This window comes from Diuraphis noxia, unplaced genomic scaffold, assembly GCF_037042655.1.
Source record: "Diuraphis noxia isolate RWA-SAM2 unplaced genomic scaffold, SU_Dnox_SAM2 contig0002, whole genome shotgun sequence".
NCBI lineage: Eukaryota > Metazoa > Arthropoda > Insecta > Hemiptera > Aphididae > Diuraphis > Diuraphis noxia.
In genome coordinates this window covers 28,448,961-28,473,092 of record NW_028301712.1, presented here as the reverse complement: position 1 = coordinate 28,473,092, position 24,132 = coordinate 28,448,961, and the positions used below count along the sequence as shown (strand labels likewise).

The following is a 24,132-nucleotide window of genomic DNA, read 5'->3' as shown; positions in this document are numbered from 1 at the left end:
TGAAGTTATAAAATAATATATCTTATGACCTTTTATTATTTTTCAAATAATATTAATTCAGGGCCGTAGATATGGAGATGAGGGTAGGAGGTTAATCCCGCTTCAACAACTACATACCTACATCTTTTTATCACATAATATTACATAATATTTACATTATTATGATAACTTCCCGTCCTCCTCCCTCAAACATTAAATTCGTGTCTAAAACATTGTATTGATGTTATATAAATGTATTATAATTTATGCTAGGGTGCTAGGTACCTAATTTTATGCTTAATGCTTTTATATTTTTCAATCAGTTCATAAATTATAAATTATAATGTAGTTACTTACAACTTATACCTAATAAAATAATAAATAATATTATTCCAAATTTCAATAGGTATAACGTTTAGGAATCTGAAAAAAAAAATTAAAATCAATATACTAAAAAAAATACATTTACTATGAGTACTTAAGTTTTCAAATATTAACATAAAATGCAATAATTATAAGATTTGTGACAAAAAAATAATATAAACAATTAACCATTATTAACATGTATTATATTTATAAAACAATTTATTATTTAAAAGAGTTAATGAAATTAAAAAACAATAAAGTAGTAAACCTATAAAAGCATAAAAGGGCGGAATGACGTAGATATTTAATAATTGAATGAGTGTTGAAATGATCATCTATATTACATAGCGTTACTATGGTAATTTATTGGTGTGTCAATATAAATTGATTATTTAAAATGGACTTAAAAAGACATGCGTTCAAACTTTCAAAACAATTTTTAGTAGTTTTTTTTGTTTTTGACTTAAGTAATTCACAAGTCGTTGAATTTATATTTAATTTTAATCAGTTAGTTACTAATTAAATAAAGATAGTTGATTTAGGTACCATCCTATCAATTTTTTTTTTTTTGTTACGAAAAGTTAGAAGTTTGAAAACAGGTGTACTTATTATATATATATTAAGAAAAGATGTATCTGGGCATTTGTATATATATCGTACCTTTTCATACAAAATAAAAATGAAAATATTTGGATAAATATTCTTTTAGATCTATCCCTTTTAAACAGAATAAACCTATTTTACTTACAATTAATATAATTTACACGGCTACACTATAATAATGTTATCAATAGACAATAGCGAGTTAAATATAAAATAAAACAATAAAGTATAAAACTATAAACCATACAATAATAACCATAATTAAAATAAGTTACAAGTAAAAAAAAAGAAATTTGCTAGTTCGCATATTCAGACGATTGTGTATATATAAATATAAGGATTTTAATAATTGAGTTTATATTTATCGATTACAGGTGTAGTGTTAAATTTAATTCTGCTGAAAATAGTATCAAAAAATTATACATGATTAATGATTATATTCTGTACTGCGAAAATCTTAGAATATATCGCGATTTTTTAAGGATTTACAACAAATAGATAATTAAAAATTAGAGTGACCTACCTATCGTAACTCATAAGTACCTATATATCACGTTGTACATTTATTATTTAACATATAACTTTAGTAACAATAATTTAATAGCTTTCGACTAGCCTATTCGGGCCTGTATTTACTACACAATTTTTATGTGTAATTTTTATAACTTTTTGTAAATTGATTAATTCCATAAATAAAGAAATAATAAATAATCATAAATAATTTAGTACCTATAGGTGCCTACCTTTATTTTACCAAGAATATTTCAGTGTATTTCTTCTATTATTGTTCTGAACAACATTCATATTTAAACGACAAACACTCAGGAACTCAATGTTTTAATAAGTCATTATTTATGATGCTAATTAATATTCATAGTTTATGTATTAATAATTCTTATTATTTTCTAAAATCATGCGTCGGTTACCTCAATTATATACATAATACATATATAGGTATTAGGTACTCACCTCAAAATAGTTATACAGTAACTCTCAATATGATTGCAAATTGTGCACATTATATTTATATAATATGTATTACGTCTATATAAGTAGTAGCAGTAGAAGCGAATCACAATAGGAATCACGTGGATAATATTATAATATGCACATATTATAATATATGCACGCATCACGTGTAAATGTTATTTTAACGCGCGCGTTCTTGGAGTGCACGCACCCACCCGTCGGCACCCACCCACCAACAGACGCCGGCGTAAATGGCTCTAGAGTTCGCGCAAACCACCCCCGTCGCTGTACCACTGAACAACCATTATTGTGTGTATACAATATATATCTCGGAGACACAGCGCATGGCTGTTATATCATAGTCGCGCCCGTTGCGCTGCCATCGATATACAGTGCTAGGCGCGTGCAGCAATACACACCACAGCTCATCATCGCCACACAACGACCGCGAGGTAGGTACTTATAATGTACCGCCACTAATAATAATAATACGGTAGTTCTCTCTGTTATAGTCGACCCTTCTCGGCATGTAAACACTATACCAGTAGCGATAGAATATAATATAGATGTTACATTTTGTGATGCGCTTAAAATTTTAAATATATTATCGTCGATTAATAAGAGGGAAAAATGATGCAATATTGTTGTATTATATATACCAGGCAGGCAATGGCACTGAACTCAATCATATCCAGGTGTCGTTTACGCTGTAAATAGTCCATGGGTGCAATAGTTTATAAAATGCATTAAGGGTTTAAGGTGTTCATAACTGCTTGAAAGCTGAAACAAATTTTAACTGCACAGACTCGCTTATATTTTAAAAGCTTGTTGATGATAAACCACATTAATACAATATTACCGTTACATTTGTACGCTCAAAACACTTTATTAAGTTTCAGAGGTGCATTTACGTAAAATCAAAAATGTCTTATAAGATTAAAAATTAAAATTTTATAATTAGATCAATTAAAAAATATTTTCCAATATCATGAGACATTTTTAAAAAAGCTGATACTTGAAACTGTTAAAATAACTATAGGTACTAATAACATATGTATATGCATGATAATATATGTATTATTGTATGTTTTATAAATGATTAATTAATATATAAATTAAAAAGATTAAAACTAAAAAATTATAAAAACAGATTATTCAAAATTGAAAATACATTTATATTATGTAGATCACATTATACTAATTCTATTGTTAGTTTTTGATTAGAACATGCATTCTTCGGACCATGAATATTTGCACCTATATGCTATGACCTAGGACAACATAACATATGTGGAGCCTTTTGCTGGGCGAATGAATCACTAGATATTAGCCATTTTAGTATCACAAATACACATTTGATTTGGGTACGTATCACGTTTTGTTTCGGCTTGAGGTTTCAACATATTTTGAAATTTATAGCTACCTCCACAACCCACATAGTTATAATACTATGACATTATATACTATAAAAGTATAAAATGTATAGTACTTATAATTTTTATCTTATTATAATATCCACTCAATCATTTATTGCGAAACAGACACTTTCGACAGGGTCTGTTTGGGGGCGAGCAAGGGCACCCGCAGAAATATAAACTAGGAGTGAGTAGAGCCGCAGAGTAAAAAATGTCTGATAATAAAGCACAATATTTTTTTTTTACATAATATGATAAAACAGTTAATATTAACTAAAATATTGGTGGACCACAGACCACAGACGGGCGCCCTTGAGCGTGAGCACTTAGTGATTACCACCCCAGTAAGAAAGATATTCTTAAAAATTAGTTATTGTTTGAATTCACTTCAACGCCACAGCGGATAGTCGTAATTGCGATTATATTTTATTTCGTGGAATTATATAACCATAAAAACTATATTATAATAGTATGTAATAGGTGTATGGCACGGCGGGTAGTCGCACGCCGCGTAAAGTTGACGCCGTGTGTGCGCGGAGGTGTGCGCGCTACGGCCGTGACCAATAACGCTCAAACACACGTGAGCGCGCGCGCGTCGTACGAGCGTACACACAACGCGTTATTATTATACGTACGCGCGCGCTCGCGAGGACGACGTATACAACTCAGCTGCTGCCGCTGTACCGGCGTTAACTCGGTATACTGCTTAGCGCCGAGTGTCGCGCGCGCACACACCGCCCGCAACGGTGGTTCGACTTACACGCAACCGCCGCGCCGTCAGCTCGATACAGTGCACAAGCAGTGCGCGCGCGTCGCTATCATACGTACACCTACTATACTGTACACGTTCATCGCACCACGGCGGTCGTTTCTCGCGCTGTCACCGTCGCGGCGCAAACCGACGGCCTGCACCGTCCCCAGGTAGCTCGACGACAGCCGACGATCATCCTCGGTTCGACGCTATCGCGGATCCCTGTCCGCGGCCGCCGATTTATATCGCCGCGTAAATCCTGCGACCCCGTCCCCCGCTCGCACACCCACCCGCACGAGAGATCACGACACGGTATAGTCGACCCGTACATGACCGATGAGATCGCGGACGACGAAGACGACGACGACAGGTCCCGTGCGCAACAGATCGAAAAAAGGTCAATACAATAATATATTATATTATATGATATTATTTCGAATAAAGTGTATAACCGTTGAATTAAGTATTAGTAATATCGCCAAATAATTATAGCATTATACCTGTATCGTGGCACTATATAGTAATTATGCACAATAATTAGTAGCACCGATTAAGTCTCTTTACTGCACCCTAATAATTACTCGCTCTGTTTAGAAATAATTCAAATAATCAGATGTATTGTGATACATTACACACATTCCGTCAACTACTGCATGTCATGTGCAGCTGCAGTAAAAAGTTAGGTATCATTTAAAACGCGAAACGCGTACAGCGTAAATCCTTGTCTTTTGCAGCCGAGTGGGTTTATAGCTAACATTAATTTAATCTCAAAATCAAAATATCTATAAGACTATACTATATATAAATGACAACTTTTCACGTAGTTTTATTCCACCGTTTTTATCGCTTCCTTAACATAGTTACTGACCGATATAGCGAAGAGTTTAAGTGGATTAAGGTTTCCTTGAAAAATATTACTAATTCTTAGGTAAAATATTGGACTCTCCGTAATAATCCTATTTTAAACTTGCTAATTTTTCTACATGACTTCTCGTTATGACATTTCATTTTTTGTTCCAACATACATCGAACAACCTACCAACTATAATATTATGAATTTATGATAGTAATTTGTTTTTGTTTTGTTAGTAAGAATAGAAATGTTATACTAAGTAGAATAGAAGTTTTTCACCACAATATAATTATGTAATATCTTTTATCGTAGGGCAAGAAAACATTTCAAGATGAAATTTAAAATAACAAAGAAAAAAAAATAATTAAAGTATATAGAAAGAAAACAATTAGAAATTAAGATACAGTATAATTAATAATTATGATAAACATTAAGACATTTAATAATTAAGTAATTGATTTTTTTTAATAAAGGATACAGTAAGTTATATTCTTCTAATTATCCACTTGCATGGATAATGTGGTTTGTACCATCTTTCTCTCTTCTCTATACCTTTATACCAAATATGTCTTGAATTTTTTCTTTATTGTTTTTATTCATATTTCTTGCTTGAGTTTATTTGTAATTATTGTATATTAACCATTATTGATAGTTAATACTTCACACGTAGTATTTCAATAAGAGCATAGCTGGCCTGCAGTTCGTATGCGTTCTGATATAGATCCGACTGCACTTATTGTTATTATGCATCTATAATGTGCTGTAGTCAATTTGTACCAAAATTGACCCAAAATATATTATATAACATGTGTAATTTACACCAAAATTAAAATCGACTATCTTTTTGATAGTACCTATCTCGATTATCGATAGTACCAACTTACAAGTTTCTATAATATCTTACATCTTAATATACATTTAGTTTAGTTTTTATTTATAAAATAGTTAAGCTATACACATATTGACATATTATTGTAAGTTTATTTAAAATCATATAATTATGAATATAATAAAAGTTAGGCAAATTAAAAAAATATATTTAAAATTAAAGTCGTATTATTATGAATATAAGAAAATTATAATTGTCATCCATGTCAATTTAGTCTTAACGTTGACGAAGATATCGAGGAATAATCAAATATTTCAAAATCAAATATTCGATATCGAATAAATAAATAATTGTCTTGGTGCAAATCACAAATTCTATTTTCGACTACCTGAGGATAGTGCAAATTACATACCCTTATTTTAGTGTAAATTACAAACTCCCCTATAATGAGTGACTATTTTATTTATGTTCAAATTACATGCTCGGTTAGTCTATACAATAATCACAATAATAACAACAAAAAAAGCTCTTGAAAAAAAAATGAAATATTACGAAGTATAAATAGACAGATGGATAATTATCCATTAGTATTCTAAATTAAATGTCTAATTCAATTCCTTTAAATGTCGTTATTTATGAACATCGTGCGAATAGTATTTTCGACGATTCGTCGGTAACCTATTTTATTTTCACAGTTTTTTCGTGTAACACCTCCAAGATCCAACCTGTATAAAAAATTCAAATTCAAATCATATTTTGTATTACTGCGGACAATTAATTGTTTTGTTCGTACCAGTCACCCGCGGGGTCACAAGTAACTATGAATTATATACGATATAACTGTTTAAAATATACGTTGAAATGTTGAGCAAATATCTATGAAATAATAATACTTTATATTTAAAATCAATTTCGATAAACGTTATTATACTTACTGAGCTACTGACCATCAGTGTAAAAGTTTTTGATTTTTATCATATAAATGTACTCTATGTTTTATCTTATAAATATATTTTAATACTTATAAAAGGAGCCCAGAGTTATTGGACTAAACAATATGTTAAAACCAAACATAAATATATATTCAATTTTTTCATTAACATGACTCTAACTATCAATTCACAGAAACTAAGCCACATGTTTTTATTAAATATCAATATTTGTCTTCAAAATAGATTCAATTTCGAATACTTGAACTAAAAATTAACAGAAAATAATCCATGTGTAGCAATAACCTTATAGTCGATTTATTTATTTATTTTGTAAACTATGAATTTAAAAAAAAATACTCCAAGTTATCTATAAATTAATAATACATCACAAAAATTGACTGATAACATAAATATTTCTTGTAAAAATAATCACTCTGTACATTATGAAGTAGACAATTTAATATAGTTTTCGATAATGAATGCATACCTAACCATTAAAACGTTATATTTAATAGGTGTGTTTAAATTTAATCTGCTAGCATTTAAAGAAATTAATTTTTAATTTTCTCATCAGCAACCCTGTTTTGTACAGACAATTGATCAAAATTTAACTCATAACAACTTACAACTTAACTACCCTACATTTTTTAAACATAAATGATTATATAATAATATGTATATTGTATACCTATATGGTATAAAATAGCATATTCTATCATACACCTTCTATAATATTATATATCATACATAGTATGTACAAACTATTATAAACATTTAAGCAATATGTTAAATTGTAAACTATTCAATAAATAAATTATAACAGTGTTACATACTTATATGAAAAATATATATAATATAAAAAGAATAACATACAAATACTAATGTAAAAATACATATATTTTAGATTCTGAACGAAGTGATGAATGTATTGATTTTACAATGATGTGTTTTTTTTTTTTGTCTGTGAACAGCATAACTAGTCGAAATCATGCTTCGATTTCAAACTTTAGGAGTGGTTTCCGATGTAAAAGAGAATATCCTTGGTGCATTATAGAGGTCAAAAGTAAACATTTTCCATCAATTTTCAAAAAAATCGAGAAAAACAAAAAAAAAATGACAGAAAAACTGGAATTTTTACGCAAAAACAGTTTTCGACCAAATTCATTTTTTTATATGGTTGTAATTCAAAAACTAATCACTGTAAATACTTGAAATTTTCACCAAATGTTTATGTTAGTGTTATATATATACAGTTTAATTTTCAAAATTGTTTGAGGTATTTATAGACAACTGATTTTTACGAAATCTGTCGAAAACGCGAAAATTTGCATGTAATTTTAAAGTTGAAAAATCTAAAATATCAGAAAAACGAGAATTTTTACACAAAACCAGTTTTCGACCAAATCAAATTTTTATATGGATGTAATTCAAAAACTAATCACTGTAAATACTTGAAATTTTCACCAAATGTTTATATTAGTGTTATCTATCTAAAGTTTAATTTACAAAATTTTTTACTTTTTTTGAGTTATTTATAGACCACTGAAATTTTCGATTTTTTTGAGAATTTTTTTTTGAAGTGTCGGTAAAAAAAATGTAGGATGACCAAAAAAACTTGAAAATTTAATACAAGGTTCCTTATGAGTTGTTCTCGTTGTTGCTAAAAAAAAATTAAAAATCGTTAGTCACAATTTTTTTTTATAAGCGTTTTTAGTTCAAATTTTTACGAAATCTGTCGAAAACGCCAAAATTTGCAAGTAAATAAAAATATTTTTACAATAGCAGTTGAAAAATAAAAGAAATATATAGTCACACATTTTTTTTACAAGCATTTTAATTTTAATTTTGACAACATACGTAAAAATCACGAAAATTCGCAAATTATTTTTAAGCTAAAAATTCATAAAAAATTTTCTTTTTAAATCTAAGATTTGAAAATTTTTAATAATCTATAATATATCCTTGACAGATAAACAGTCTCCGTTCAGAATCGTTTTTCGTATACAATGATACATATTATTGCATTCAAATTTAACCTACCCTAGTAAGAGGTCCACCCCACCCCCTAATGTACAGCAGAGCGATACCCACTTACCAGCTTTTTATTATCTTGGCTATAATATACAAATAGTCACTTATTATGTTTTTATATTATAAATTATAACGTATAATAAAACATAGGTAAACAAGTAGACAGGAATTTATTTAATAATAATGTTTATTACTTAATAAATTTAATTATACGTTGTAAATATAACACTCAATAGGTAATTGGTGATTAGGTCAATTAAAAAAGTTTTGAGCAATCTCACAAAATACTCAGCATATTGTGGAGCTTAAAATGATTTAACCTAAAAAACCTAAAGAACGATCATTAAATGTATAATGGCACAAAATATCGATTGCATTTTATATGAAAATCAATTAAGTTTTATATTTATACAAATAATTTCCAATACACTAGCATCATTATTTAAATTAATTATTTTACATACAAAATATTTTTTAAGTGATAACCAATAACTATTACATTTTAACTATATATAAGTCATCATTTATTGAGCATTAAGTATTGAGTAATAGGTATACATTTTTAAAATAGCTTTACGTGAATAGGTAGGTACTTTACAATTAATTATTTACATAAACAATGTCATTATAATTATAAATTACATGTAAGCAAATCAATGAATGTTCATTATATATAATAATAATTACTTTTAATGTAGGAAGAATATAATTATATTTAGGTTAGGGTACATTTAGTCACATTTTTATGTTAAACTAAACTGTTGTTAACAATTATCAATCTATTGAACTCTAATTAATACTGAATTAATAATATGATTACATATATAGGTACCTGTGTGCTGTGTCCTGTTATACGACTGCATAACATCATAGTCATCATACAATAAACACAAAAGTCAAACTAATTCCATTGCGGATTGTTGATGTAAATACAATTTGGTTTGTGTACAATTTAATATTATATAATCACAATCCGTAAAAACAGTATTGCATATTGAATAAGTATAATATACTCGGTATGCCAACCCTTAGTACCTACCCCCAAAAATTTCTTAGAATTTCTAATGTGAACAGGATCATTCCCGGAAATGAAAAAAAATCAACATATATTTTTATAAGTCATTTTATTTTTAGATATAAATACTTTATAATTTTTAAGTTAAATTAAATTTTAAAATACTAGTGTTCACGCCGATATTAAATATCGTAAATGTAAATCGTTCTAATGGTTTATAATTTAACTGTTTTTAACGAGTTTAGTTGGTCTCCTACACACGTAAATATTTAATTTTTATGATACACTGTGTCGGACATCAGTGTATTACCACGGAATAATTTTTATTCCACCGTTAAACCACTGCAGAGATCAGCATCACGTATAGATGTAATGATTTACCGCACTTGCCAAAAATTAACTACTGGTTTTTGTATAGGTACTCTATAGTTTTAGTTGAATATTTAGTATAAGAAATTAACATATTAAGTTTAATATTTTATTAAGGTACATCGTACACATGATAGGTTAGGTTAACTATTAACGTTCAACTAAATTATAATTTAAAATAATATTTTAGGACATATATATATACTTTAATTTTAACTTCTAGCATTCATTTTTCGATAATTCCAAATCCCTGACATTCATAAACATCCCCAGAAATATCAGCAAAATTATTTTCACAATAATTAAGCTATAAGTATAACGAGCTTAAAAGTTTTTATTGATTTTGAACTGCGCAATCCGCAATCCGCAAATCCGCAATCCGCAATCCGCATTACATATTCAATTGTTTCAATTGAATATATATTTAGAAGCTTTATGCTGATAAAGTTTTAAACATATATAATAGGGTAGACAATTCTTCCACGAGGTCGAAATTTGGCACATAATATTATATCAAACACCTTATGCCTATATATTGATTCAAATCAAATAAGACTTAGTTACAGTACATTATATTTTTATTTTTATTTTTTTTTAATTGATCTAAAAAACATCGGCTTCTATAGTTACAGTATAATATTATACTGTTTTAAACACTTTTCAAATATATGTTTTAAAAATATTCGTATTTCTTGCACAATAAGAGTAGATAGAAAATCATTAGATTTGTAAACCAATTGTAAAAACCTAACTTTACACCTGAAAATTATCTTAAAAATAAGCGGGTAAGTCGTGGATATCACTCTGCTATACAAGTGGGTTACAAATGGAATGAAATTTGACAGGTATGAATGTAATAGGTATAGCAATGTAGCAACACTAGCAACAATGTATCATTGGAACCGCCTACTAGTTTTACGTTTTGTGCCCACATCTCACAATAAGGTATAGGTTGGTATCTATCTACTATACATATTAAAGTAATTAATTAGGAAAAATAATCAATAATGTGACATATTTATAGGCATTAAGTGGTGAGCATTGGCATGTTACCATACAGCCTAAGTACCAATGTCATGTGTAGAATATAAAACAGTATTGAAACTTATTATTACGAATGGAAGGTGGTCGTTCCCGTGGGAGTGGGGTATCTTAAATTTTTCGTCTTGTGCTATAGTATCAAATTAAAGAATATTCAATTACAAATTACCAAATAATTATAGTTCATACCTAATATAAATTTATAAATCCACTTACTTAAAAATATTCATATTCATAAACAGCTCATCATGGTTTTAAATGAAATCAAAACCGTCTCAATCGTCTCATTATAATAATTCATCATAATTTATTTTAAAGACCGAGCAGTGATCACTGTTTCGCCAAAATATTAACAATAATTTTATTACATAATATCATTGAGTAAACTTTTGGGTCGACAAAAATAATACATGTTTTTACTTATTGTGTCTAAAAATATACGAGAGAAGGTGGAGACATCCTTCTACTATTAAATAATTTATCAATATTGAATTTATAAATTCAACATTGTAAACACTAGGTATCCAGAAGTCCTTGAAGTTTTGTAGAATACTAAAATAAATGAAAATTTATCAAGTTAATACTATTATAATTTTTACAACTTTAAGTGCACCTATGCAATACAAATTTATTTTAATTACTAATTAATAGGTAGGTAATTATAATAAACACATACTGAACAACGATATTCATGTTTAAGCATAATGCTTTTAAAAAATAAAATAAAAGTTTGTAATATACAATTAATCAGAATTCAGAGGCTAAATGTTAAAACAATAGGGGACACTACGATATCTTGTCCCCATTATAAAATTTCAGAATAGCAATTTCCCTTCCTGTCTATCCAATTATACCTACCTATAATTTAGATTACAGTAATTTAGTCACATCGACATAATTTTAACTAAATATACCTAATTCGATTAAAATTAGGTGCTTATTGATAAATTGTAATCATTGCTAAACATAGTGTTTTAAAAGTTTAATTCCTTTTTTTGCTATACATAATAGTACTAAATAATAGACATATACATAACAGTTATTGGAAATCAAATTATCAGTATTCCCTAGAGAGATTATTATTGGAAACTCTAGTTTTTATTTCACCAAATAATAAAAAAAATAATAAAAAAATAAATACAGTTACATTTTTGGCACTCCCGTTATAACGAAATCGATAAGTTTTATTGTTATATAAATACTTCAAAAAATATTTATCTTTTAGTTTTCATTTTCACTGTTTATTTGAATATTATTTAAAAATGATAAGATATTGTTCTAAACACAATATAATGTAACATGTTGAGTTAACACATTTCAATTTCGAAAACAGAGCAATTAAATTCAAAAGGGTAAATGATACATTGATACATAGGTATTATACATAACAATAACTATTAACTACTATAACTTAATAACTCATACATCAGAATAAAGCTTATTACAATTTTGCATATTGATAAAAATTGACCATTGTATACATTTTGATGAATATCAAATATTATAAATATACCTACAATTTTGATCAAATACGTAATTTTACAGTTTAAAACGTCATAATTAAGTAATAAATTATTATTATCATATTCTGATAAGTATATCTTCCAAGATATATCAATAAATCTTGTAGTATCTTATTAAGAAAACATTTCAGTACCTATTACAATCTTGAGTATTATAATATAATGATAAAAATGGTGGTAACTAATAATTTCGGAGGATGTCCATCATCAGGTTATTTCTAAAATTTATAATTATTCATAAAATAAAATATGAAAATTATGAATGATTAAAAATATGAACACACCTATCAGTTTACAATACAGTTTATTTAAAATAAAAAACTATACAAATTAAAACATTTGGAACAATTCAATGTGTTTTTTTTTTTAATTCTACTATTTAAGTATAAATAATTATTCATTTTTAACCTTTGTGTAGTATAATCTTCGTGGCTTTTAAATTTTAAACACAATTTTAAAATTCAGCACTACTTGTATAATATAATTTATGGCAACCAATTTTCAAATACTTGAACGCTGCATTTTTTTTTTTTTTTTGTATAATTCCATAGTTTACATAACTATGTAGGTACTGAAAATTTCAAAATAGTATTGACGAATTTATACATATTGATATTTATAGTAGTCTATAGCTGAGTATAGCCATCAGTCTTTACCCTATGTGTATATACATTGAGTAAATATATATATAATATGTATACTACTATACGAGTATAGTAATAGACTATAAACTATAGACTACACAATCGTACAATTTACAATTTATGACGCCTTATTTCATGAGAGTCAAACATACAATAGAAATAAAGTTCCCTTGTTTAGAGTGTTTAGACATAGTAAACGGACCAATTTGGATGTTTGATAATATTATACCAAATAATGGATAGCCAGAAACAATGAAAATCCTCGCAACCTATTTAAACGTTTAATGTTTAATTTTTCCACACAATGATTATTTATACTAATAAACCAGTAAACCATCACAGTCTATAATAATAAATTATAATAATATATTCGTTTACAAAACCCGATAACCTGCATACTTCGGATGTTCGTCAATAATATTTTTCTCCATTATTGTTAATAGAGTAGGTAAGTGAACACTGAACAAACGTATTTTATATATATACTTAAAATAAATGCTAAAAGTAAATGTTTGATTTATGCAGTGACCACAATAACTTGTACGTAGTATTGAGTTACGTAGAAGGACAAATTTCGTACATTCAAAATTAACATATGCCTTACCAATTGTTTTTGTTATATATAAAGTGTCCATTTGTAACGCACGAATTGCCCAAAAAGAATATATTGAAATTAACGAAACAAAGTGTTATAATTTATACTTCTTCACGTCCGAAGTATTGTATGCAAAGAAACAATATAAAAGTGCAACGTGCTTAGAACTGATATAATATGTTAAATGATCAAACAATTTTTAATTTTTTGTGTGCCATCACTATCTTGACGATTCATATCTAATATTATCAACACATTTATAAATCTACGAATTTCATAAAATAATATTACATTATTTTGCCTTTACGCATGTTAAACTTTTTCTATATTTCTCATAACATAGAAAATATAAATACTATTGTAATTTATTATAAATAAATATGTACACATTGGATTAAAAAAGCAAAAGTATAAAAAATATGTGAGTGATAAAAATAAATTAAACCACAACAAGACAAGTTTTTCTACTTTAAATTACAATAACTATTACAAATGGCTAGCTTTAACTTGTAAATAATGGCATCATAATATTTTTAAAATCTTTTTACCTTAGCTTTAAATTACATAATTGTTTTTAATTACATTGTATATGTTTATGTAATTAACACAATACTTATAAGAATTACAAAAGTATAAATCATAATTTTATTATTACCAATATAATATATAATTATATTTTATAATATATTACACGATACGTAGATATTATTCTACAGTTTAAAATTTAGAATATATTTTTGGAATAAGATGTTCTACGCAAAAGTATAACTGACTCGATAAAATGACTGCAATATATTAAAACATATACTTATGGACTGTATAGTACCGATACTATATAAATCAATTATTAAGTACATATTAAGAACTTAGTTTCTCAAAAACTGAATACATGATTGTGGCTCTATTTTTAAATATGGAGATTGGACCAATAACTATGTATATTATAAGTATAAAAAAAGTAAAATTACTATAGAAAAAATATCAAAAGCTTACTTATAATATTTATAAAAAATACTTACACAAACTGTTTTTATTACAGGTTTTGCTAAGGTTTAAGTTTGGTATACATATAAGTACTTTTCAACCTTTTAACTAAATTAATAAATTATAGGTAGGTATGTATTAAATAAAATTATTTGAGTATTTGAAATACAGATCAGGCAAATTTTCAGTATGATATTTAAGTTTTAGGCAGAATTAAGGATCATTGAAAATTTAATTATAAACAAATACAACTAACAAAATTATTGAAGTATGCTTAGTACGCATAGATTAGTAGTATTAAAATAATAATATAATTAAATAAATTCGAAGTAATACAAACAGTTATTACAACAATTATAAGTTTGTAATTTATTTTTTTTTACTACTTGTTTTAAGGCATCAAGTGCATGATTATTAGCTGACATTACATTTTAGTTTCCAACTTTATGGGTTGTTAAGAATGTAAATAATTTGTTTAATGTTGCTCATTTTCTGATTTAAGATAATACAGGATTTACATAATTTTACAATAAGTTATAAAAACAGTAGCTGGTAACATATTTTTTCACAAATTCTTAAACCACCTTTGGCCATACAGATCTTGACTTCTTCAAGGTTATTAAATAAATATAATAAATAAATAAATTTTATCTATCTTGTTAATGTGTAATAGTTTTAATTTGTATTTCCTCTTTGATATTATATACATATTTCAAATGTAATAAGCATTTAAATTTAATTCAAATTTATGCTTCGTTTGTTAGTAGTTTATTGTATAATTAAATTGGACTTGTTAACTGTTAGCTGTTGATGAAATTTACAACCTTTTTTTGATTACACAATACTATCGAAAATGTATTTGTTTTCATATACGAGTAGTATTTACAAATTCTAAATATAAATAAGGGCAATTGCATAAGTTGTCTAAAAGCTGTTCTTACCATTCAGAATTATACACATGTCATACGTACATATAATATTTATGATCATATTCATAAATTATGTTAATAAATGGTTGGTTTAAGAAAAATCAATTCAGTTCAAATGTTTTTGCATAATAAATTGTATAATAAATTGCATTTATATATTATTTATGTAAACTATACAGAATGATTGTTCATTGGTCTATTCATTTACGATAATTTAGGTTCAGTACTAAAATATTTTAAATCGACAAATCTTTGTAAGTCACTTTGTAAATAACTTGTAATATCACCATGTACATTGTTTCATTTTATTGCACGACGATATAAACAGTGTAAGTTTTCCAAGAAAACATATTTTGGTATGTGTAGTATTCGTTATTCGCTAGTCTGAACTCGGTTAGAACAGAACGATAAATGGGATCATAGTACAAGCCAGTCATTTGATATATATTTCGAACTATTATACTTAACCTATACTTACATAATATTCCGATATTCTTAATAGGTTATATACAAATAGCTATATGTTACACTTTTAGTTTTAGATCATAATAATTTAGTTTTTAGTATATGTTTATTGTTTATTAATTTAAGTATTTAAAATGCTTCTTGTTCATTTCTATTTATTTTTGATAATACCTATATTATTTTTATGTTATCGACCTTGTAAAAATTAAATCTAAAAAATAAAACCATGAAAATTTCTCTCTGCTGTTTAATAGGGATTCAGCTAGGTGTACCTACCTACCTAGTCATTGCGTAGGTCACTGTTATTGATATATTAACATTGAATTCAATGATAAATCGCTGCATATAATATGTACGAAAAATGATTCAGAGCGAAGACTGTGTATAATATCTAAGAATAATTTACAAGTTAATTATATTACTCTTAGTTATACTTATATTATATAATACATTAATTATTGCCAAATAAATCGCAGAATGTATTATTGTTATTAACAATTATTATGTTACCTATATTATTTATATTATTATGTTATTGTTATAAGTAAATATTTACCGAGGTACAGAAGAACGGTGTTTTAAAATTACATTGTGTACAAAGAATAATAATTTTAGTATTAGACGTTTTAAGTATTTCTACTACCTATTAATTTTTTTGAATTAGGTACAACAAAATTACAAAAATTGATTGAGAGGAAATTATTATTAATTTATACTGTTGAATAGGTATTGAGTTATTTTTAAAAATTGAATTTTTGATACTCCCTAAAACGTAAAGTGGTTTTACGATAAACTTTTAATCTGTTCCAGTGAGAGCCATTTATAAAAAAATCTTGTATAGCTATCTATATTCAGCACCGGTGGGAGGTTTTGCGAACCCCGGGCAGATTTTTTCGTGGACCCTAGACATTTTTTTTTTTAAGGGAAAAAATTGTCTTCACATGTCCTAGTACTTATAGGTTGGATTATATAAAAACCCACAAGCCGCAACTGCAGACGGTCAGATGGGACTTTTATTTTTAACATGAAAAACAATATTATGAGCTAACAAATCATCAAATGCCTATATGCAAGACGCGGGGCCCTGGGCAGATACCTCTTCTGCCCTGCCTTTCCGCCGGCGCTAACTATATTATGTTATGTATTCAGCTATTAAAATTTAAAATTAAATACGTTTTTATAACTGTGATTTCTCAAGATTTCAATAGATTTCATTAAAAAAAACATAAAATGCTTATAAAAATTGTATTTATGTATTTTTGAAATGTTTTAATTACTAGGTATAAGATTAATTTGTGAAGAATTTTGTATTAATTTGTTGAGGTTTTTGATTTATAAAGAAAATTTCATTAACATGGATAGAAAAAAAAAAAAAAAAATTCAGATGTTTATAAAATATGTCATAAATTAGGCAAAATATTTCGAAAATTACGTGTATTATATTATATATAAAATTAACGATTATAAATTCAGAATAAAATGCCCATAAATAAATATTTTGCAAACATTTCAAATCTCTACGAAATTCATTTTTGAATTACGTACACCAAAGAATAATATTGTTTTGTTAAAAAATGGTTTTAAGTAAATATTCCTGTTTTTTGTTATGTTTTCGATAATTTAAATACTTTTATGTTTATTATGGTTATATATTATTAATTATTTAAATTTACTACTTAAATTAAAGTCAATTTTACTAACCACATAATATAACATACCTAATATACATAATAGTTGGAGACAATGGATTTTATGAATAATAAATTAGTAATATTAATTTGGGTTTTTAATTTTAATTTTTAAGAACTAAACTTCAAATACGTTTGTGGTTTGTCATTGTATACTAAAATATCAATCATATTTGATATATTTCCGCTATAGAAAGATCGTTTTGGTATTAATAAAAAAAAAATAGTTCTTAAAGTTAAATTTTAAATTCATACTAGTTTTAAATTTTAACCCAATTTTTTAGTGACAAACATTACAGTGGTCCCACCATCTAACATCATCGGAAATTTTGATCAATTCAAAATTGAATGTTAAAATTCAAACTATAATTATATAAGTAAATATCCTTATCCTTATATATAATATATATACGAAGTGCACGGGTTCAGCTAGTTTATTATGTATACATATATATATCGATATTTTTTAATAGGAGACATGGGTACGGAACGAATTATTTCTATAATAAGCACAATATTATTTGGAAACTATATCGTGTCTATATAATGTTAATAGAAGTATTTTATGAAAAACTCATGTCTCTATACTATATTTAGTCCACAGTTATTTATTTTTAAACTACAATTAAAACATGAAATTACATACATACAATTATTACATGAAAATGATTTTGAAAAATACATCGAGTTTTTTACCTCTGAACTTCATGAATAGATAGGTATCAACCAGATATAAATTTATACCAAAACCATCACGAAAAATGACAGTTGAACCGTTTACGACTAAAGAAAGTAACATCAGGACTTTAAAAATATATATATAAATACATAATTGTAACTCAGATATATTTCATCACCCCAATCAGAATCTAAAAGTACACTGATGGCTAATATTATAAACAGGTGTACTATATATTTTGTTCACATTAAACATTAAAAGTACTTATTCTTGCTTGTATTTTAAATTCTGAGCGGCGATTTATTTATTTCATTTATATAGCTATTCATATAAGTTAAGTGTGCTGTCATATTGACTTAAAATTTTCTCCAATTATGCAATATAAAATTTTTGAGTTACAATAGCAATATATTCGAGCTTATTTATTCAATTGTACTCAAAAGTTAATTTAACGTTATAATGGCTTTTTTTTTTATTATTAATGAGCGTTGAGCAGCGTGTGTGCGATTTCTATTTTTGACGGATGACATATTCAGACCCTAATTTCTCATTTATTATTATAGTAACGTATATTATTAGGTCTATTATTTCAATAAATGGTGTGCGAATTCATTTCAAAAGACCCCTGCCCTTTTGCTCCCATTCCAATGGATCACGCACTAATATATACCTATACATCCTTTTAATTGGTTAATAAGTTAACAGAAACCTAATTTTCATCCGGTTCATGGGCTCATGGCTATAAAGTAGTTATTATACTCAACCATATCCGCATGTATGTTATAAACTTATAAATGACAATAACGACAATAATTTAGTCCCATATGCATAAAGTTAATTCAATACTAATAGAAATATTCTGTGAACTGTGAGGATACCAATGTCCAATACTAATGTTTTTATGAATTTATGAACCTATTCATTACTTCATAAGTATGAAAATACTGAAAACGAAAGTTTATTCATTTAAAATTTGTATTTAATAATATTGTTTTATGATAAAACAATGAATTCCATTTTGAAGTATTATACTAAAGTCTATAGGTAATTATATAGCAATCATACGAACAAACGAACAATTCATTTATACTCTGTTCATTTATATCATTATATCTATAACTTATAAACCACTACAGTTGTATAGGTACATAAATATATAATACATTTTTTTAAATTATCTTATTTTCATTAGTAGGAATATGAAAATTAAATTATTGGAAAGAATTAATACAATTTAACATTTATTACTAACGAAAAAATAAAATTGCTTAATACTTTTATAATATGAACTAATATTTATATTAAATATAAATATTGTTATTATTGTACCTGAGGGACATTATTATTGGAATATAAAATGCTTACGAATATCAAGAATAGTTGAAATAAATGTGAAAAACGTATTGAATATTATTAGTATTAGCATATCTGATTTTTGTTTAAACAATAAAGCATAAAATGTGTTTACAAAAGAAACAATAAAATAAAAATGAAAATGAAAATACGTTAAAAAGATTTAATGCAAAAATTTGCAAATTTTTATTTTTAAAAGTACCTATCTATTGTAATTTATTATACATATATAAGAAAGGTATAAAATAATTTATGAATTTGTAAAATATTCTATAGTGACATCTTAAAAAAACTTAACTTTATGAGTGATAATATCAAGAATATTACTATAGGTATACTTCCATTTATGTGCATATAGTTAATGTATATATCTTATTATCATTTATATTTATCTATAAATCTATAATGCATTTTCGTTAACACTATTTGAACATAATATGTCAGTTGTATATAGTATAGAATATGATTTTAAGAAAGTTTAATTAATTTAAAATAACCAACTAATTTATGAAATTATGGTAATAACTGCCATTTAAATATCTCTTATATTGGTGGGATTTTATTATTTATTCAAATATGTGACTTTAAGAAATTATCCAGTTCTTCAAATTAAATTCGAAATAATAAAAATTAAATTAAAAATACCTTCAGTTCGGTGTTGATCTGAATTAAAATAACAAAGTAATTATTGTTTTTAAATTATGTTATTTCATGTCTGCATCATTTAATCCATTAACTATAGTTCAAAATCCAAATCATTAACTACCTAACGACTTCGCATTATATTTTGAATATTTAGTAGGTATACTGATATTTATTCAAAATCACCATTTATTCTTAATTTTCTATGAACTAGTGAAATTAATTATAATTTGTGAAATAAATGGTGTTATGTATGACACAGCAATTACTAATTTGTATTTATTAAATATTAAATTACTAATTTTACGCCAGTTTAAATTCAATATTCTAAGTTAACCTTCGACAAAGATTATTATAATTTATATAATTTATGATATTGTGGTAAAGTGTATACAAATATTATAGGATTAGTAGAAACGATTTTAATAATGAAATCTGCTTGGAATCTAAAATAAAATAATAATTATAATATAATTGTTATATCAAAATAAAGATAGTATAGGTAGAGAACCAAAGGAATACCTACATTAGCTGATAAGTTGTTATATGCATATAATTATCATCCTATGGAGTGCATTTTATTATTAGTTGTCGCAATTATTCTCACATAATCTACTATAACGGTCCCTGCCCTCCTAGCCTTTTTATCTAATCTCGAAGTGAAAAAAAAAAAAATTTATCATGAATTGATAAAAATTATTGTACTCAGTGTAAATCAAGGCTTTTCAGGGCCCTAACATTGCAAATATAGGTATGTAAATTAAATATAATTTAATAGTTTAGTTAATCATAACATGTAAGGTATATAGGTAGGTAGTTAAAGTCATACATTTTAAGCTAAAAACAACAAATTTAAATGTCGAAAAAAATTAACTTAATTTAATATGCATACGTATACCTATTCTATATATTATAATTAATAAATTATTAATGCAAAATATGAAGTGTTGCATAATTGATAATACAATCAATAAATTATTTATTGATTGTCTTGTTTTATTCTGAGCAACGTTTCAATACCTATTTTGTATACATCTTTATTGTTTATTATACTTATAACTTATACATTACACCCAGGTACCTTATAAAATACTTATTTTACTTATTTTCATTTCTCAGATAAAGTATAATATGTTTTATGTACCTATTTTGTATATTTTATATTAAGATATTATTTTTATTGATCCTATATATTATAGTAATATTATTTTTTTAATTTAAAAATCATACTAGGTATATTATATTCATATTTAACAAAAATATTTTATTTTAAAAAAAAAAAAACAATATATTTTGATATTTTTATCAAAATTATGTTGTATTTTATTATATTCATATAATTTTTGATGTTACATAAGTTACTTCACTTGGGTACCTAAGCTGAAATACCCTTAAAAAATGTTTGCGCGCACTTAGAAACTATGTATATGTATCTAATGAATAATTAATATTAAACATCAAAAACAGAAATTTTTATAGTATAAATATATCCAAAAATCGATATTGTAGGCTACGTTATAACTTATAAATTAGTTTATAACTAATAAGGAAGCGAAAATTCAAATATTTTAAAGTGGTCGCAAACGCTATATTTGTTTTATTACTCATTATACTCAATGGTTATCACTTTATTGGATATAAATTGAAAATTCGTTAGACTATAAATCAAATGTTGTTGTTAAAAATAACTGATTATAAAAATGTGCAATAGTTATAGACAAATAACCCACACCCTCGATAAATAAAGTATAGGAACAACATTACATCAAATTTGTTCCGGTTACTAAACTTCAAAGTGTAATATGTAGCATTGATTATTGTTTATTAGATTTAACTAGTGATACGTCATTACTTTTGTTACTACTAGTATTATATTTATTAAAAATTAAAAATTAATATAAAAATATGAAAAATACAAACTGTATTATTGTTTTGGTATGCATCAGATGTATTTTATATTTTTATACTACTATAATAAAGAGATAAAAAATATTATATGAAATACGCTGTTTTTTATTTTTATTTAATTGACTGATTTTAAGCCGTTTCGTGAAGGCATTAAGAGAACTGTATAATCAAATACGAGTACATATGTATATATTATATGTTCGTCACGGAACAACTACCATGGTTATATAGTTCTTCTGATTACGAGGTGACTTGTAACTGAAAAACATAATATGTGCTTAACATCTCAATAATATATATAACGTAATAAACAACATTTTTGTACCAAAAATAATAATTTTTTTTTTTTTTTTTGAAGGAAAAAAACATTACCGGAAACAAATTTGTGTGAGTAAGCGTGACGGAAAGTGTATTGTTGAATGGATACCAACAAATGAGAATGTGATAAAAAAATGTCTCAATGTCAGGACCTATTTATATTATTATCATTAACCTTCAACATTTGTTGCTTCAAAGCACCACATAATAATGCTTAGAACCAATAAATCAAAATTTGCAAATATTGTACCCAAAAGGCAAAAAGATTAATCTACCATAATTTATATATTTTATAAGCTATTAAATATATTAATTGTTAATTCGCTAAATATATTGCATTATGTGATGTAAAATATAGTGCTATTGTTCATTAGGTATTTAGGTACATCTATATAATATGTATATTTAATGTGATTAATGATTATACACAACATAAGGATATGCATTGTTCAAGAGTCTAACTTTTATGTTTATTAAAATAGATAACTTGGGTTCATATCGCATAGGCCAACAAAAAACTAAAAAATATTAATAAATCGAAATGTTTTATTTTTATAGAAATCAAATCACACAACACGGGTGCAAAGTCGTGAAAAAGTAAAATCATATAGATGACTTGATGTGCTTAAGCTGGATTCAAGCATGCACCGCCATACACCTGCTGTGGAGTGTGCTATATATAAGCGTTGGTGCTGTCCAAATAGTAGCAGGCATATTTTTCCTATTCACAATACCTGTTCTCAGAATAGGATCAAACATATGGACAGGGTCTTGGGTAAATAATATAATATCATTATGATAGTAAATATATGAGAAATTTATGAAACAGATGACAAGATTATTTGTAATAGATGATATAAAAAAATCCGCGGAAGTCGCTCCGCCGTAATTGATACCTATACTGATCACCGTTGTAATGGTCGTGTTAAATTTGAATTCAATGACAAATCATTGTGAGCAAAAAAATGATTCTGTAATCAAAAACGGTGTGTACCTACAGCTCAATTTAGATTTCTGAGGATATTATATCATAATTTATTTTTATTTCTATTAGTGTTACACTATTTAACTATTACTGTAAGACTGTTTTTTTTTCCAAAAACAGCGCACATCCTATTATCGATATTTAACTTGTTAGTCGATACCTATACGGAAAATGTAAATAGTAGAACTTATAAAATATAAATAGCTTGAAATTAGACCAATATACAAAAATGCCATTGTGAACAATGTAGGTATCTTTTTTTTTTT

The 24,132-nt window shown here is 26.0% G+C and overlaps 1 protein-coding gene across 6 annotated transcripts in view; it reads left to right on the top strand.

Moving 5' to 3' along the window:
* Positions 1–2,347: 2,347 nt before the first annotated feature.
* Positions 2,348–24,132, top strand: part of LOC107172240 (uncharacterized) — a 36,434-nt gene continuing 14,649 nt past the window's right edge. The window contains exons 1-3 of one of the 6 annotated variants that reach the window (XM_089219759.1): positions 3,968–4,480; positions 22,922–22,950; positions 23,440–23,656. In XM_089219759.1, coding sequence (XP_089075885.1) covers positions 23,501–23,656 — 156 coding nt within the window. In that variant the 5' untranslated portion in view covers positions 3,968–4,480; positions 22,922–22,950; positions 23,440–23,500. Of the gene's footprint in view, positions 2,370–3,967; positions 4,481–9,556; positions 9,654–22,921; positions 22,951–23,439; positions 23,657–23,745; positions 23,868–24,132 lie in introns of those variants that run through there. The other 5 variants (XM_089219760.1, XM_089219761.1, XM_089219758.1 and 2 more) reach the window with 5 other exon arrangements.